The following is a 15,969-nucleotide window of genomic DNA, read 5'->3' as shown; positions in this document are numbered from 1 at the left end:
TCCAGCGTGGCCCCGCCGCGTCACTCGCGTGCGCCGGAAGTAGCGCCGTTCTCCCGTAGCAACCGGGAGCGCGCCGGAAGCGGCCTGCACGCGGAGCGGCGACAGTGTCGGTGTCGGACATGGAGGCGGCCGCCAGCACCCCCGTGCGCTTCAAGAGCAAGTGAGGGGCGGCCCGGGCGGCGGGACGGTGGGGCCGGGCGCGGGCGGCGGCGCTGCCCTGCGGCTTCGCGGTGGGGAGCGAACCGGCCGCCGCGGTTTCGGTTTAACCGCCGCTCCGCGTCCCTCTCTCTCTCTCTCTCTTTCCTTCCAGCTACGCCGCGTCGAGGAAAATCGAGCCGTTCTACAAAGGAGGGCGCGTCCAGGTAACGCCCGACCCGAGGCAGGCACGGGGAGGTTTGGGGGTTGCCCGGCTCTGTAACGTTCCCGGGCTCCGTCCCCTTTTCCCCAGATAAACCGGGATGGAAAATTCATGTTCTGCCCCTGCGGGACCAGGCTGAGCATCATCAATGTGGAAACAGGCGCCCAGCGCAGCCTGCAGCAGGTGAGGGGATCCAGCCTCCGCGGGTGGAACTGCGCGGGGTTTCGCAGGGCTCCTGGGGCGTTGCGCCCCTGCGCCGGCTGATCTGAGCCCCCTGAGCGAGAGAGGTGGGGGGCAGGTGAGGCTGGTTCCAAACGCAGACAGCAGTCATCTGTGTTGTCCCCGCGTGCAACGGGGAGCCGCTGGGTGCGGCGTCGGGAGAGAGCGGAGCTCTGAGAGCACCCCGCAGGTGAATTCACTGTGGGGTTTCACATTTTGTTTTTGTAGGACGATGAAGAGGATATCAGCTCATTTGTTCTTAGCCCCGATGATGAGGTATGTGCTTGCTTTGTGGTTTTCTGTGCTGCTCTGTTGTGCCTCCTGAGAAAGCCACTGAACAGTGAAGGCTGCTCCGCCTGGAAGCGCCCTCCACTTCCAGAGACCTCTGCAGAGGCTTCTCAGGCTCTTCTCCCCTTCTGGGCTCGTCAGACAGAGGAATACTGAGAGGCTGAGCTTCAAAAGCACCACAGCAAACAACGTTTCCATGCTTTGTACGTGGGCACCAACAGAAATGGAAATGTGTTTAGTAGCTAATCATGCTTTCCTTCGCCTTGTTTTTGCGTAGATCCTTGTGACAGGGAGCCGAGCCCTGCTGCTGAAGCAGTGGAACTGGCGAGAGAACAAGTGCGTTCGCACGTGGAAGGCCATACACACAGCGCCGGTTGCTACAATGGCTTTTGACTCTACCTCAACGTTGCTGGCCACAGGTATGGTCCTATTTCGCTGTCGTGCAGTGGGAACGGGACTGAGTGGCCCAGCTCTCAAAGCATAAGGCGCTCTGCGAGCCTCTCTTGGTGCGGCTGGTTGTAATTGGGTTCATTTTTCTTTCTGCTGCCTTTGCAACCCATGACATTTTGCAGTTGCTGGTATGTTGAATCTCCTGTGTCTTTCTCCTGTGTAGTTCGTTCTTACATGTCCTTCTTTTCCTAGGTGGCTGTGACAGCACCATTAAGGTCTGGGATATGATCAAACAGTACTGCACGCACAACCTGAAAGGATCTTCAGGGGTTGTTCAGTAAGGACGAGGCGTATTTGTCAGTCGCTGGTGTTAGCGTGATGCTTGAGCGCTGGGACTGAGGGGAAAGGTCTTGAGTTAATGGAACGCAAAGGCCCGTTCTGAGCAGATTCTGGGCTTTTCTGTCTCTTGATGTTTGAAACGTGTGTTGAAGGAGCAGGGCTATGACTGGCGTTAGCCCAGAGAGGAAAGAGTTAAATCAAGAAATTTGTTGGGATCTAAATGGCATATCTGTACTTGCTAACTGGTGTACTTCAGGAACGTGGACAAACTGGCAAAGATCAGTTGTCAGTTCTTCTGGTGGGTGGCAGAGGAATGAAGTCCCGCAAAGAAAGTCCTTTTATAGATCCATGTCAATTGATCTGTCAGACTCTCTTTATAGAATGTGTATTTATTTAAATATTGGACTCATGCCAGACAGTTTGTTCCTGTCCAGTTCAAGTGCATCTCCTTCTGCCTAGCCTCGTGGAATTCCACCCCGATATCTCCCGTCTGCAACTCTTCTCCTCTTCCATTGACTATAAAATCCGCATCTGGGACCTGAATTCCAGCAAGTGCATTGCGACGCTGGATGGCCACTTCAGTGCTGTCACCTCGCTGGCGTTTGCAGATGGAAACACGCTCATTAGGTAAAACCTCGCGGGGGCTCAGCCTTTCTCTCCCGTTGACCCTGCCTCCTGCCAGGGACTGGGGGTTTCTGTAGGGTCTGGGAAGTTTCCCTGTGAGGGCAAGGACTGCTGCAAGTGTTCAGCCTCTGCTTGACCTTGAGGGTCTCAGTACCTGCGTTTCTGGCAATATTTTGTGCTGTCACGTGAAGGCTGGTGCCCTCTTTCCCAGGGGCCTCTTCCCACAATTCCAAATTTGCCCTCGGAGCCCAAGTTGAACGGATTTAGCACTGAAACTGCTCTTTTAACTTGCAGTTCTGGCCGTGATAAAATCTGCATGGTGTGGGACCTGAAAACCAGAGAAAGTAAACGAACTGTCCCTGTCTACGAGGTGAAATTGCATTTCATTTATTCCTTTGAGATCCTTTGGGCTTTTTAGGTCACAGTTCCTGTGGTGCCTCTCCCTCTTTATGCTCCTATATATTGTGAAATCAGGTTTCTCTCCCTTGTACTTTCCAGAGGCCTTAAAATTCTACATCTAAAGCTATTTTCTTTCTCTCCTCGCTTGGTGGGGTTGTGTCTGGGCAGTTTGAGGAAATATATCTCACCGGTGCCTGCACTGCCCTGGAGCTGGAGGAGGAAGGACAGGCAGTCATGTAAAAACTCTGTTCTCTCATTGTATCTGCCTGCCTGTCCTCAGGAGCCCCGCAGTCTGGGGCAGTGGAGCGTGGTGTGTGTGTGCCTGTGGGCGCTACTGGGCTGTTGCACGGCTCTGGTTGCTGAAATGGGACTCTGATCCGTCCTGCTCAGCTGGTGCTTGGCCAACTTTCTTGCAGAGCGTGGAAGCTGCTGTCTTGTTACCTGAAAAGGGAGATTTCTCCCAGCTGGGTGTGAAGAAGCAAGGGTTGCACTTCGTCACGGCTGGCAGCAAGGGTGAGTGTCCTGGCACGTCACTGCCAGGTTTGCAGGCTGGGGAAGGACGCTGCATTGCCATTGTTCCTGGGACGTGTGTTCTTTGTGTGGCCGAAGCTTTGGGCTGGAGAGCAGAGCCTTCTCCTGGGTCGCTCTGGCAGTAGCGGATGAGCAGGATTGATCAGGCATGCTGTGAAGCTTTGACGATGTATGTTTTCAAACTGCAAAAATGTTCAGTTTGGGATGAAGAAGAAAAACCTGTGGCCCTTCATGCCACTGCAGTCCTGTCTCTTTGCAGTCCTGCCTTAAAGCTGCGTTGCTTTTCCCAGCGGGCAAGGCCGGGGTTTGGTTTATATCCGTTGGACAAACACTGTCTAAAACAGGGGCTCTGACAGATCATTTATACCATCATTTTCGTTAGGCATCCTGAAAGTCTGGGAAGTTGCCACGGCTGCTTGTGTCTATACCCAGCCTGTGCCCTTTGAGTCGAAGGAGGAGGCCAGCGAGCGCAGCCTCACCCAGTGCATGCTGGTGCCTGCGAGAAACGAGATTGTCACGGTGTCCGTGGAACACAACATTGTTCTGTATGATGCTCAAACTCTTCAGCTCAGGAAGCAGGTAACAACCCTCAGCCTCCCTTTTCCTCTTCCTCTATTCACACTTGAGGATCAGCTCTGCTTCTGGTGGAGCTGTGCCCAGGGGTTCCTCCTCTCCTGCCTGTACTGGAACTGTTCCTTGGTTACCAGCCAGTTTCACTGGTGGGGTTGTTTGGAGGAATATCACACAGACACACACATGGGAAAGGGAAAGCGGACCAGGCCTAGCCGGAAATCTCTCCCGTGCTCCAGCTTATGTCTAATAAGACTTTTTGCATGCGGTATTAAATGAAAAGTAACAGTGATGCAGCTTTGCTGAGCGTGTTGCCGTTTGGTACGTCTCTTACCAGCTGACTTCTCCCTGCTGTTTCTGTTCTCCCATCTCAGCTTGCAGGTTACAACGATGAGGTTCTGGATGTGAAATTCCTTGGGCCTGGCGATTCCCACATTGTTGTGGCTACCAACAGCCCTCAGCTGAAAGTGTTTGAGCTGGCAACCTCGCACTGCCAGATCCTCTACGGCCACACAGGTACGTGTGCTCAGCTCTGGCGTGGGTGGGTGGGAGATGTGTGAGTATTTCCTTATCCTGCTTCTCTCACAACTCTCATGTGGAGACAGGAGTCTTTGAGTTCTCTTTGGAACAGCGTCACAACAGGTTTTGGAGTTGTGTGGAGAAAGGATGCATTATGCTATCCTGGTTTTGCAAACACTGGCGTTATGTTTCCAGGTGTGTCAGTTCAGTCCCTGTCACTAGCAGTGAGATCAGTTTAAATTGGAGCTAAAGATGTAGATGTGTGAGTGCAAGCTCTGAATGCAGCTTTGTGGCTGCAAGCGACAGCCTCACGCCATTGCCAGAAGCAGCCAGTCGCTCCGTAGTGGGTGTGGATACGTTGTGTCCCAAACCTGTCCCCCAGTCAAGTAGGCGGTGGTCTCAAAATTCACGCATTTCTGTTGTCTGATTTCAGTATCGCTTTGCATCCATCTGTTTTTTTTCTTCTGTTTAGAAACAATTCTTGCTTTGGATGTCTTCAGAAAAGGCCTGATGTTTGTCAGCTGTGCTAAGGTGTGTTAGTTTTCTTCATTTAATTAAACTCTTAATTTCCTGTGGTCTTTGTGGGCAGAGTTGTTGTATTCCTTTTGGTGATCCAGAAAGGGATTTTGTTCAGACAGAATTCCTGTCTGCTGCATCCCTCAAATATAATGTTTTTCCACTATCCCTTTTAACATAGTCCCTGGGGAAATGTGATTGATTATATTTTATTAGCCTGAAGGGAGATGTTTCATTCTCCAAGCATCTTGCTCTTGTATTAGAGTTCAGACATGTCGTTAGTGTGAGACTGATGGGGAGCTGTGTGCACAAACTGTGTTGGAAGAAAAGGTGCCGACTGCCCTGATTCACGCAGAAAGAAACCTCCACGCTGGAATCCCAGGCGGCAGTGCCCCGTGTTTGGCTGTGTCTGCCCTCACCTGCTCTGACAAATGCAGGCAGAGGTTCAAGCTTGGAAATGAGTGAATAGTCAGGCTCATGGATGTTGTGGATGCATTGGGAACTGATCAGTTGTCAAAAAACCACAGTGGTTTCTGTCCTCTTCCACGGCAGGACAAAAGCCTTCGAGTCTGGCGGATGAGCAAAGATGGAAGGGTGGTCTGTGTCGCCCAAGGACTGGGCCATGCACATGGCGTAGGTGCTGTCTCTTGTTCAAGGTAATAAAGATCGGACAAGAGTTTGCCTTTGCAAGCGTGAGTCGTGGCTGCTTTGCTGATCCTCAGGATGCATGTTTTGGTGGGTACCTGCCTCTGTGATCTGGACAGGAGGGTTGGGGAGTGAAGGGAATGTGTTTGAAGGTGCTTGCTTGAACAGCATGTCTATTTATCAGCTCTTCTCCTTCTTTCTTGCTGCCTGATGGTCTGCAAGCCCTGCTTGCCTGTTCAAGAGGTTCAAGAGCTGCAGTATACCTCTGTACATGAAGACAGCTAGCAGTGCTCTTGCCTAATGTCTGAGTGGCTGAAGGCTATCCCAGGAACCGAAGTGAAATGAAAAACAGCTTGAAAAAACATATTAAAGCACTCTGTTTCACATCCTGGCAGAGTGACTGAATGCCTGTAGATCCTGGTAGGGGAGGAGAAGGCTTTTTTTCTGTGCAGGGGAAGCCACTGTTTTGCTTCCTTACACTTGACACTTTTATTTCTTCCAGACTGAAAGAAAGCTTCATAGTAACCAGCAGCCAGGACTGCACAATCAAAATCTGGAATATCCCGGAATCCCTCACTTCCAAAGCAAAAGCAGCCTTGATCTCCAGTCCAGAAGCCCTTCATGCAAAAGTGACTGAGAGGGGTCATGACAAGGTAAAGCTCCACCTGCTGTTACATCTTTCTCTCCTGTGTTGTACCCTACATTTATTACCTGCCCAACAGCAAGAGCAAAGGCATAAACTGCTTTGCACTCTCTGCACTTGTGTGACTTCTCTAGGACATAAACAGCGTGGCAGTTTCTCCGAATGACAAGCTGATTGCCACAGGCTCGCAGGATCGGCTGGCCAAGCTCTGGTCCTGCTCCGATTGCTCTTTGCTGGGTGTCTTCACTGGACATAAGCGTGGAATCTGGTGTGTGCAGTTCTCCCCAGTGGATCAGATCTTGGCCACTTCTTCAGCAGATGGGACCCTGAAGCTCTGGGGTCTTCGAGACTTCAGCTGTCTCAAGGTAATGAGAACTCAGACTGCCCTTTGCTCTTGGCAGCCTGTGCATGTTACGGGGGTTCATTAAGGCTGCTTTAGAAAAGTGTGTGCTAGTTAGTGCAGCTGAAGTGCAGCAACGTGGCTTTGCTGAAGGAAGAGCTATCCAGGTCCAGCCTTGTTCTCCAGGAGCTTGGATCTGTGAGCTCCAGGACAAGAGCATCTGCCCAGTGCTCAAGTGATCTTTCTTTTCTAGAAAACCAGTCCTCTGAAACTTTTGTGCTTCCTTTCTATTTTCCAGACCTTTGAAGGTCACGATGCCTCCGTACTGAAGATCATTTTTGTAAGCCGAGGAACACAGCTGCTCAGCAGGTACGTGCCTACAGCAGGAGTCCAGAGGAGGGTGCCAAAACTAAGCAGAAGCAAAATCTTTTAGCCGATGCCAGCAGCAAGAGGGAAGAGTCTTGTGCAACAGGTTTAGTTTTGGAAAGACTGATAGGAAAATGCCATGTTTATGCCAAGCTTTCTGCAGGGGTTAACTTCTCCTCCTCTCCACAGTTATGCTGTGGATTCGAGTTAGCTGCTGCGAGGTTGCTGGGGTGGTGACGTACACTACAGTTAGGCAGAGCTAAGGGTGCATCTCGCCCTTGACATTTTTGTTTAATTCTGCTCCTGTTTGAAAGGCATTGGAATGGCACAGTTTATCTGATATTTGGGGTGGGGCAGAGCGAAAATGGATCTATCCAGTGTTTCTTTCTCTTCCAAAAGCGGTTCTGATGGTCTCTTAAAACTCTGGACAATTAAAACAAATGAGTGTGTGAAAACACTAGATGGTCATGAAGATAAAATCTGGGGTCTTCACTCTAACAAGCAAGATGATATGGTTGTGACAGCATCCAGCGACTCCTGCATCACGCTGTGGAAGGTACAGCACGGGGTCTTTCTGTTTCCTCTCTGGGTTAGAAACCAGAATGCAGTTGCAGAGCTTGGGATCCCAGTGGCTTGTTCTTCGCTGTTTCAGCATGACACATGCTCTCCTCATTTTTCACACTTTGAAATTAGGTCAGTAAGGCATATCTTGGGGTTTGGAAGCTTTTTTTGGCCACACTGTGTTTCCCCAGTTGATGTAAAAGGAAGAGCAGACGGGCCTCAGCAGCCTGCCCTGCGCTGCCGTTCTAAAGCTGGCTTGGAGGGAAGGTGCAAGTTGCTGGATTTAGCACTTAAATTACTTGACCTAGAGATCTTGCTGCAGAAACTGGTCTGCTGATCACTTGACAGCTAAATAAAAATTCATCTGTATTAAAGCAAGATTTGGCAAAGTTTATATTCTGGTTTTTTTAATAGGATGTCACTGAAATTGAAGAGAAAGAGGCGCAAGCTAAACAGGAGGAGCAGATTATGAAGTAAGTTGCTCCTGTGCAATAATGAGCTGTGAAAGGCAAACTCTGTCCAGTGAAACGCTCCACGCCTAGAGCCGTCCAGCTCCATCTAATCGGAGCTGGACGTCATTTAGCTCTTTAGAGGCTGTCAAAACACAGTAGTCTCTTTTACTTTGTAGTTTATCTTTAGTTCCTGCAAAGCGTTCTATCGTGTCAGCCTGACAATTGATTGGTTTCATGTTTGTGCGCTGCTAAGATAAGCGAAGTCAAACTGCTGAAACCTACTTTCACTTTCTCCTGCTTCAGCCAGCGCGGAATAGTTCAGGGAGCCCTTGGACGTGCCAGGGTGATTATCTGCACAATGAGGGCACTGAGGCATTCGTTGGCAAGCAGCATTAACTTCTTGGCATTAAACCTCTGCACACGATTATTGCCAAATCTGCCGCTTTCTGCATAGCGTTTTGTTCCACCAACCACATATTTGTCTCACTCTCTTGACCCTGATTTCCTTTCCAGAGAGCAAGAGCTTTCAAACCTGCTTCATGAGAAAAGATATCTCAAAGCTTTAGGGCTGGCAATCTCTCTGGATCGTCCACACACAGTGCTGATGGTGGTCAAAGGTGAGTCCATGTTGTGCTCTGAAGGCATTTTTATGCTTTCCAGAACATCTCTTCCAGGCAGACAAAGACTTACAAGGTCTAATTGTCTGAAAGCCTCGGTTTTCCCTTTCTCTTGACTCCTGTTTACCCAAGTAAAGTCACCCCAGATAGCAAATGCTCTCCCTGCTCTCAGCCCGTGGGCTGGACTCTCACATGAACTCTTCCTTTCTCTTTTCTGCAGCCATTCTGAAGGAAACTGACGGCAGAAAGCACTTGGAAGAGAACATTGTTCGGCTCCGGAAGGATCAGAAAGGTTTGTTGCAATGTGGTTTAAGTGCTAAAACCATTCAGGTTAGAGGTTTGTTTTCTCAACTGAAATTAAGAGAAGAGTCTCCCTAGAGTCAGCGTTTACCACTGAGCTCCCACCACACTCAGGCAGGACTGGTGGGAGGGGAGCAGAGCCAGCTGCTTTGTTACGGTGCTGCTCGTGGTGCGCACCGGCAACTGCTCTGAGCTTTGTGGCTTTGTGTGTGAGTGGCTTTGTCCCTCCTTGTTCGGGATGTCCCTGTGACAGTTCTGTGCGTACCTGCGCTGCCCCTCTGGGCTTGGCAGTTGGTGTGCGGGAGCTGAAGCGCTCTGTCAGACAGAAGAGATGCTTTGGAACCTGGTGTCTCCCACGTGCCAACGCCGTGGCACAGCCGGCACGTACAAATTCCCTTCCTCCCTAGAGGCAGTGTTAACATTCTTGGTGACATGGAATACGAACTCTCGGAACTGCCACGAGGCCCAAGCTGTGATTGAAACCCTCCTGAAGCACGAAGCGCCAGACAGCCTCCTGCAGTACTCGGGCATTAAATCTGCTGTGGAGTCCCTGCTGCCTTACACAGGTGGGTCGTGCGGCAGGGACGGGCTGTGAGCCTGAGTTCCCCTCCTGTGTTGTGAATATTCCCTGTTTGCCTTTGTCTGAAGAGAAGAGAGATTTCTGCTGTCTCTCCTGTGATGCTAACCGTAGCATTTCTCTCTTTGCAGAGCGCCATTTTCAGAGACTGAGCCGGTTGCTCCAGGCCTCCATGTTCATTGATTTCATGTGGCAGAACATGAGGCTGGCTGACGTGGCCCAGCAGGAGGACGTGACTTTGTGACCATTCTCCCCCGAGTCGCTCTTTCTGGAGGGGAGAGCCTGAACTGTTCCCCACCAGGCGTGGCAACTGGACCATTCCTGTATTTTATAATAAATTTCTAAAGTTTGAATTGCTAAAACAAGTCCAGCATTCAGTGTCATTGGGGCTCAGTGAGAGGGAGCGGTCACTTCTGCCAAGCTGTGCTTTCCCTTTGTATTTTCATACCCTGAATTTTGAGGCACAGACAATTAACAGCACTTAGTTTGGAGAAAAGGCAAAACCTGGCTCTGAACAAGCAGTTGGTCTTTACTGGGGATTTAAGGACTTTACGGAATTGGGAGACACTCTGACAGTGTGGTGTCCTGTCCCAAAGCCAGCTAGGCAGTGTGTATTGATCAGTGCTGTGTCACTGAATCTTTTCTTTGCTTGGGCACAATGCAGTCTGGGCCAAGGCCGATCTCACTGTGCCCACTCTGAATGTCAGTGCCTGGGAGGGAGAAAAGCGCAATTTTAATTCCCCACATGTATTTTATTTCAGCGACAAAAATGTATAAAATGTAGAACAAGTTGGTTAAATTGCTTTTTTCAAAACAAAACAGATACGTGGGAGAATAACTAAAATTAAAGGTAGCAATCTATATAAAAGTCTTAATTTTTCCTGTAACTATTTTTCTAACTCAATTCTAGCAAATGAGTTTAGGATGAGAATTGCTGGGAGTTTCAGTAGGATGAGCTCTGGCCCCCTTACCCAGCTGGGAAACAAGCTGTGCCACAGCCACTTTTGCTTCTGTGCCTGCACAGACATCACTGCAGGGAACAGTCAGAGATGAGGTTCCCGGCCAACAGGTTTTTTTGTTCTTGTGGCCGTTCAGCAGCCCCAGCCAATTCATGTATCTGATGGCCAGTTCTCCACTAACCAAGTTGATCTAACCTTTAAAAAAAACAAACCAAAACCACAAACTAACACCAAAAATCAAAAAGTTTTTTAAAAAAAGAAGTATAAAATAAGGGGTTTGATAAATGATACTCACATGACTGCATCCTCCCATCCCTACCTTGCACCAAGAACTGCAGCTCTGGATTTCCTGGGTGCCTCTAAGTCAGGCGCTCTGTCTGGGTTTCACTCCTCTGCTCTCCAGGATGGCTGCAGCGCTCTGCCAGCTGGCCCCGGTGTGGGGAACAGCGCAGGAACAGTTGTGACATTTTCACAGACTACACTGCAGGGATAAATACCTGCCCGAGGGAGAATTAACTGAATCCTCACTGACCTCTAACTCACACCGGAGCTACCAAATCTGCAGCTGCCGTGACTCCCCTGATAAGTTAAACCACTGAATCGCCTCCTGCTAACTCCAGTAAAGCCCCTCCTGGCTCCCCGGCCTCACTGTGCGAGCTGCAGCACGAATCTGCGTTACCCAGGGCAGCAACGTTTGCATATGTGTTCTGTCAGGACCTAACCGTGTCCTAGGAAAGCAAGAAGTCCCGAGCCTTGGCACCCAGGGCCCCTGCAGGACTTTGGTGAGGAGGGTGCCTGGCCGGGTCCGTGACCCTCCCCGGGGCACTAGTGCACGCTCGGGAGAGGGAGCAGAGCCTGGAGGGCCGGCCGGGAGGCAGACTGCTGCACGGCTCGCTTCGTGACGGTGCTGCACTTCTGGAGGATCTCACGGGCTGAGGGGCGCGCGGGCACCTTGGGGACAGAAGCGGCCAGGTCTGAGTCAGTGAGGGAGTCGCTGAGATCGGCTGTAGATGACTCCACAAAGCCGGAATCGTTCCTGTCCTTGTGGGTGAGGTGTGGGGACTTGCTGCTGTGTGTGGCCAAGGCATGCCCCAGGGGAGAGCTCCTGGCCTGCTCCACCTCAGGCAGAGATCTTGACAAGTCAGGCTTCCAGCTCAGCCGGCCGTCTCCCTCGCTGCTGCTCCCCGAGCTGAGGGAAGAGCTGTCCGACTCCAGGTCTGGGGTGGAGCTGACCCTGGGCAGAGACCTTGATCTGCTTCTCAGAGAGTCCATGTCCTCTTCTGTCTGGTCAAGGGAAGAGCAAGCCTGCACCCTGCGCTGTCCCGCAGCCTCACCGCGTGGCTGGGGTGCCATTAGGGAGGAACAGAGGTTCGGGGTGGAGACGTTAAGCCCGCAGCTCATGATGGTCTGGAGCCTGTGGTGGGGATTCTTGTAGGGCTGAAGGCACATGGAGGGCATATAGCCAGTGCGGCCGTTGTATCTGAGGGGGAAGGATGAAAAGCCACACTGAGAAGAGCCCTTTTCCCAGCTCAGACCAAGAGGAGAGAGCAGAGCACTGGGGGGAAGCAGCTCAATGCCGTGCACAGGGCATGAGGATGGGGAAAACCCCGTCCCTAGAACAGGGAACGAGAGCTTCGGAAACAGCTCCTTACCGGATCAGCCACCAGCCATCGTCAGATTTCCTGACCACCTCCACAACGACGCCGTTGTTCAGCGAGAGCTCATCTGCCTTCTGGGACTCATAGGGCCGCACAACAAAGTACAGACTGCCTGCAGAGAGAAGGGGGAGGTCAGTTTTGCCTTGTGGAGAAAACACCTCCATCCCTGTGACGGACCAGCTCAGCAGCCCTGGGGAGCAAGCGAGAGCTGCAGGGCAGAGTCCCTGCGAGTGACTGATTTGCTCAGAGACCCACAGCTGAGGGCAGAGCTGACCAAAAGAGTCAGAGCTCCAGGCAACTGGGACTCCAAGCAATGGTTAAAGCGGTGGGGTTTTTGCAGAACTCATTTTTTGGAAGGAGGAACGTGTCCCAGGGAGCCAGAAGCAGACTTACCCTCCTCCTTTGAGCTCAAGGCAATTTGGATGTCCTTGTGGATGTCAATCTCTTCCAGGTACGAGGCTGGGAACCAAGCTATCTGCTTGTCTGCGTTTTCTACTAGCCACCATCCTGCAGCAAATGGCAAAAAAAAAATGGTTTTTAATAGCTTGCAAAGAGATAGATCACCATAATCGCTGGGTAGGGGCTGCTGTCCCGCAGGAGACAAGGAGGAACATTCTGCAGAGCAGCTCAGTGCCTGGCCGATGCCGTGCTGTCACTTTGTCCTTTCCCCCATTTAAATCTGGGTAAGCACAGCACACGTACAAACATCCCCCGCACCCGTGAGGCTACTGACATGGCATTTGCCAAGCTGTGAATCAATCGCCACCATCCATCCCTGAAACCGAAGAATCCCTATCGCACATACCGGTCATGTCTTTGATTAACACTTCAACGATTTCCTCCTTAGCGACTTTGAAAGCCTTGTTCTTTGTGTCTTTGGTTTCAAAGGTTTCGATGCATCTGTAGCTCTGGGATGCCTGAGGGTGGGTGATAGAGGAGAGCTGCTGCCGTGGCTGGTTTTTCTTTTCCCCTCCAATTTCTGATGGCATGATCACAACACTGAAAAGTAAAGTTTAGTATCAGTTTACTAAACTATACTGCCCATGTGAGTTTTAGGTATTAATTCTGGTAAAATTGTCTACGCAGTAGACTAAGAAAAGCATCAGGAACAATATAAACATGCGTTAAAGCTTTCAGTAAAACTTCCCTGCTCTACTGCCCTGGTATGTAACCGCTGTTTCTCTTATAGCCATATTCTGTAACATTTGTTTCATGAAGACACATACAAACAAAAAATAGAAATACGATTTCATACCTGTTTTCAGGAAAGGAGGGATCTAGGTCTTGAGTCTGTGCCTTGAAAAACTGAACCACATCTTCACCCTGGGAGATTTTAGCATCCATTTTCAGCAGCTCCTGTGAGTAAGTTTCCAGCAGTTTCAGTATCTCCAGGCACCTGTTCAGCTTCCCACTCTTCCTCTGCTTCACATTTGCATCTTTAAAATGACAAGAGCGAAGTTGGTGTGAGACAACGGCTCCGGATGCCCTGAGAGCAGCGTCTTCTGCCTGAGCAGGGAGATGCCCTCACCTACCACCCTTCCCCACACAAGCCCAAACTGTAGGAAGCTGAGACGGCAGCTGCCGGGGCCTCACTATCATTTTTAATAGCACCTGATACAATTTTTGAATATCTAAAATTCATCTTTGTTCACATGTAAATGTTGCAAGGAGCCATGGACCAATATTTAAAGTGTAATATTAATTTACTGAGTGCAATTATCTATTTAAGAAGTCTCTCTGGGTTATTTTAAGTCAGTGACAGACCCAAGCACGTTGATGTAACCCAGCAGTACCAGGCCACGAGCAGGAGCGAGCTGTTAATCCGCTCCAGAGGAAGGTCAGGCTCAGAGACTGAAGTCACAAGTTACGACTGTCCCGGACAGCTCTGTCGTGTTTGCTGGTCCCTCAGAGATTTGTTCTCCTTACCTTTAAACCTGGGAATTGTCCGGTCAGATCTCCTGAGTGAGCCGCTCTCGATGGGGAATTTTCTCTTCAGCTGTTTCTAAAAGTGAGGAGGAGGAGAGAACAGTGATGCTTCGCAGCCCCAACACACGGCTGGGCTCCTTCCCCCCTCCCCTGGACGGGAATCCTATTTTCAGGGAAATATTCACTTACATGGAATCTCTTAAAGTCTTCAAATGTCCGGTAGATGAGAATGTTGTTCTGATCTGACCAAGACACAAATATCATGTAGTTCTGAAAAAATAAAAGGGAAAAGTTCATTACTGGATTATTTCAAGCAATCAGCATTTGCCAGGACCTGTGGTTTAGTTCTGGCTTTTGGGCTGTGAGACCGTCACATGGAAAAATTAAATTAAACATTAGACCTACAATAATATTTCCTTAATTTTAAGGCCCCAAATGGGTAATCATTGTTAAAACCAAAAGAAATTTATGACACTGTGAACAGAAAGACAGTAGAATCCAAGATAACCATTTTCTTATGATATTAAGATTATTAAAAAACAAGTCCAAGACCCCTGTCCTAGATCACACGGCTGTTATCCCAACACTGCAGGGAAATGAACAAACATACCCCTTTAAGAGTAACTCAAAAAGCCCTATAGTTTCCCAATTTGTAAATATTTAAGTAGAAAAAGAAAAATCCAACAAAAAAAAATGGGAGTACCTTCTGCTTTCTGCATTGCATCAAGCCTACAGCCTTCACATCCACGGGGTACCTGCCGCAGCTCATCTTCCCCGCGTCCTCTCCCCTCCCCAGAGCGGCTGGAGGCCGAGCAGAGATGTGGCTCCGGGCAGGACGCCCCTGGTTAAATATGCTGGAGCGCGAGGCAGGGCGCAGGCGTTCCCCGCTTCCTCCTCCACCCAGTAACGCTGGCAGAAATTCCGTAATTTGGCAAACTACCACGTGCCTTTTACCTGCTCCTCTGCTTTTAACGTGCAAATACTCGCGGGTGCAGGCGGCAGGGGCATAGTTCAGCGCTGGGGAGGAGAAGCATCTCGTCTTATCACATCTTTACCACAAAAGTGCCGGGAAGCGAGCCTGGGTGTGTCGGTTTGTCATCCCTGGGTATCGGGGAGGTCACTGGGGCAGCCACACGTGCTGTGGATGGAGTTACTTTCCAGGGACGGCGGTGTTGTGTTTATGGCTGCATGACATGGATGTGCCTATCGGAGCCACCCGTAGCTCGGGCTGCGCTCGCACCAGTCCCCAAAACCGCGTAAGAACACGGCTTGTGGCAAAGCACAAACCAAGCACAACTCGATGTGTGCTGGCTGCTACAAACCTCTTCACTGCTTTGTTCCATCTGCTTGGACACTTCACTGTTCATGGATTTCTGGTAGCTGCATCAATATCTGCACGCTCTCAGAAATTAGTGGGGGATGCTGATGCCAACACTGCGGAGCAAAGGATGAACAAACACATCCCTGGGGTGTAACCAAAAAGGTCCCAAAGCTTCTCAGGTGTAAATACGCGATGGAGACTCAGCTCCAAGAGCCCCGTGCTCTGTCCTGCATCAAGCCGGGTGTCCATACCTGCCCGGGGCGACCTGCAGCTCTTCCCGTGGAGCAGCTCCCGCTGCCCAGAGGCACAGCAGGACCGGTAATTACAGCCCTGGGAAGCCTGTCCTTTCACTGAATGCCTCAGGTTATGACTTGGCTGACGGGCATCCGTGTGATCAAGCCGCCTCCTCCCTCCCCCTCTTCTTTGATGAAGCCCAAATTAAATCATTATCATTACTGGGGCCCAAATTGAGAGGCTCAGCCCTGCCTTCCCTTTCATTTTCCAGTTACACGCGGTGTCTCAAAACCCTCAGCAACAGCTGGGGATGGTTTTTCATCTACCGAAAAAAAACCCCAGAATCTGAAGAGGAAGCGAAACAAGATTCCTTCTGGATGGCCAGAAAATGCAGTGAGTAGGGCCGTGGTTTGCCTTTCATGAGCAGGTGAGGCTGCTCCTCGCAGCAGGATGGCAGTTTCTGGGGACAAAGGAAGTGGTTTTATTGCAGTTCATTCTATTGTTGCTGGATACCTGTCCTCTGTTGGGAAGCACTTCAGTCCTACGCACAGGTTTGGTGGGAAAACCCCTTCGATAGCATCTCCAGGGCACTTCCTGAAACCAGTCAGGAGCTGCCC

General features: G+C 50.5%; 2 protein-coding genes across 2 annotated transcripts; one reads left to right on the top strand and one right to left on the bottom strand.

Moving 5' to 3' along the window:
* The first annotated feature begins 85 nt into the window (after positions 1-85).
* Positions 86-9,613, top strand: TBL3 (transducin beta like 3). Its single transcript, XM_086760145.1, has 22 exons — positions 86-160; positions 311-362; positions 449-541; positions 806-853; positions 1,143-1,284; positions 1,508-1,592; positions 2,054-2,221; positions 2,513-2,588; positions 3,034-3,130; positions 3,531-3,727; positions 4,093-4,234; positions 4,710-4,768; positions 5,306-5,409; positions 5,901-6,051; positions 6,176-6,406; positions 6,680-6,750; positions 7,147-7,303; positions 7,723-7,781; positions 8,274-8,377; positions 8,598-8,669; positions 9,085-9,243; positions 9,386-9,613. The coding sequence occupies exons 1-22, from the start codon at positions 120-122 to the stop codon at positions 9,496-9,498; spliced, it is 2,421 nt and encodes an 806-aa protein (XP_086616271.1). The 5' UTR covers positions 86-119; the 3' UTR covers positions 9,499-9,613.
* A 1,425-nt stretch (positions 9,614-11,038) lies between these two features.
* NOXO1 (NADPH oxidase organizer 1) lies at positions 11,039-14,566 on the bottom strand. The gene is made up of 8 exons (XM_010124000.2): positions 14,501-14,566; positions 13,987-14,067; positions 13,798-13,873; positions 13,127-13,307; positions 12,677-12,870; positions 12,265-12,378; positions 11,866-11,983; positions 11,039-11,693 (listed from the first exon to the last, which is right to left on the bottom strand). The coding sequence occupies exons 1-8, from the start codon at positions 14,564-14,566 to the stop codon at positions 11,039-11,041; spliced, it is 1,485 nt and encodes a 494-aa protein (XP_010122302.2).
* Positions 14,567-15,969: the final 1,403 nt, after the last annotated feature.

This window comes from Chlamydotis macqueenii, chromosome 15 (genome assembly GCF_036417535.1).
Source record: "Chlamydotis macqueenii isolate bChlMac1 chromosome 15, bChlMac1.mat, whole genome shotgun sequence".
Lineage (NCBI taxonomy): Eukaryota > Metazoa > Chordata > Aves > Otidiformes > Otididae > Chlamydotis > Chlamydotis macqueenii.
Note: the sequence above shows the minus strand (reverse complement) of the source record. Positions and strands in the feature narration are given on the sequence as shown.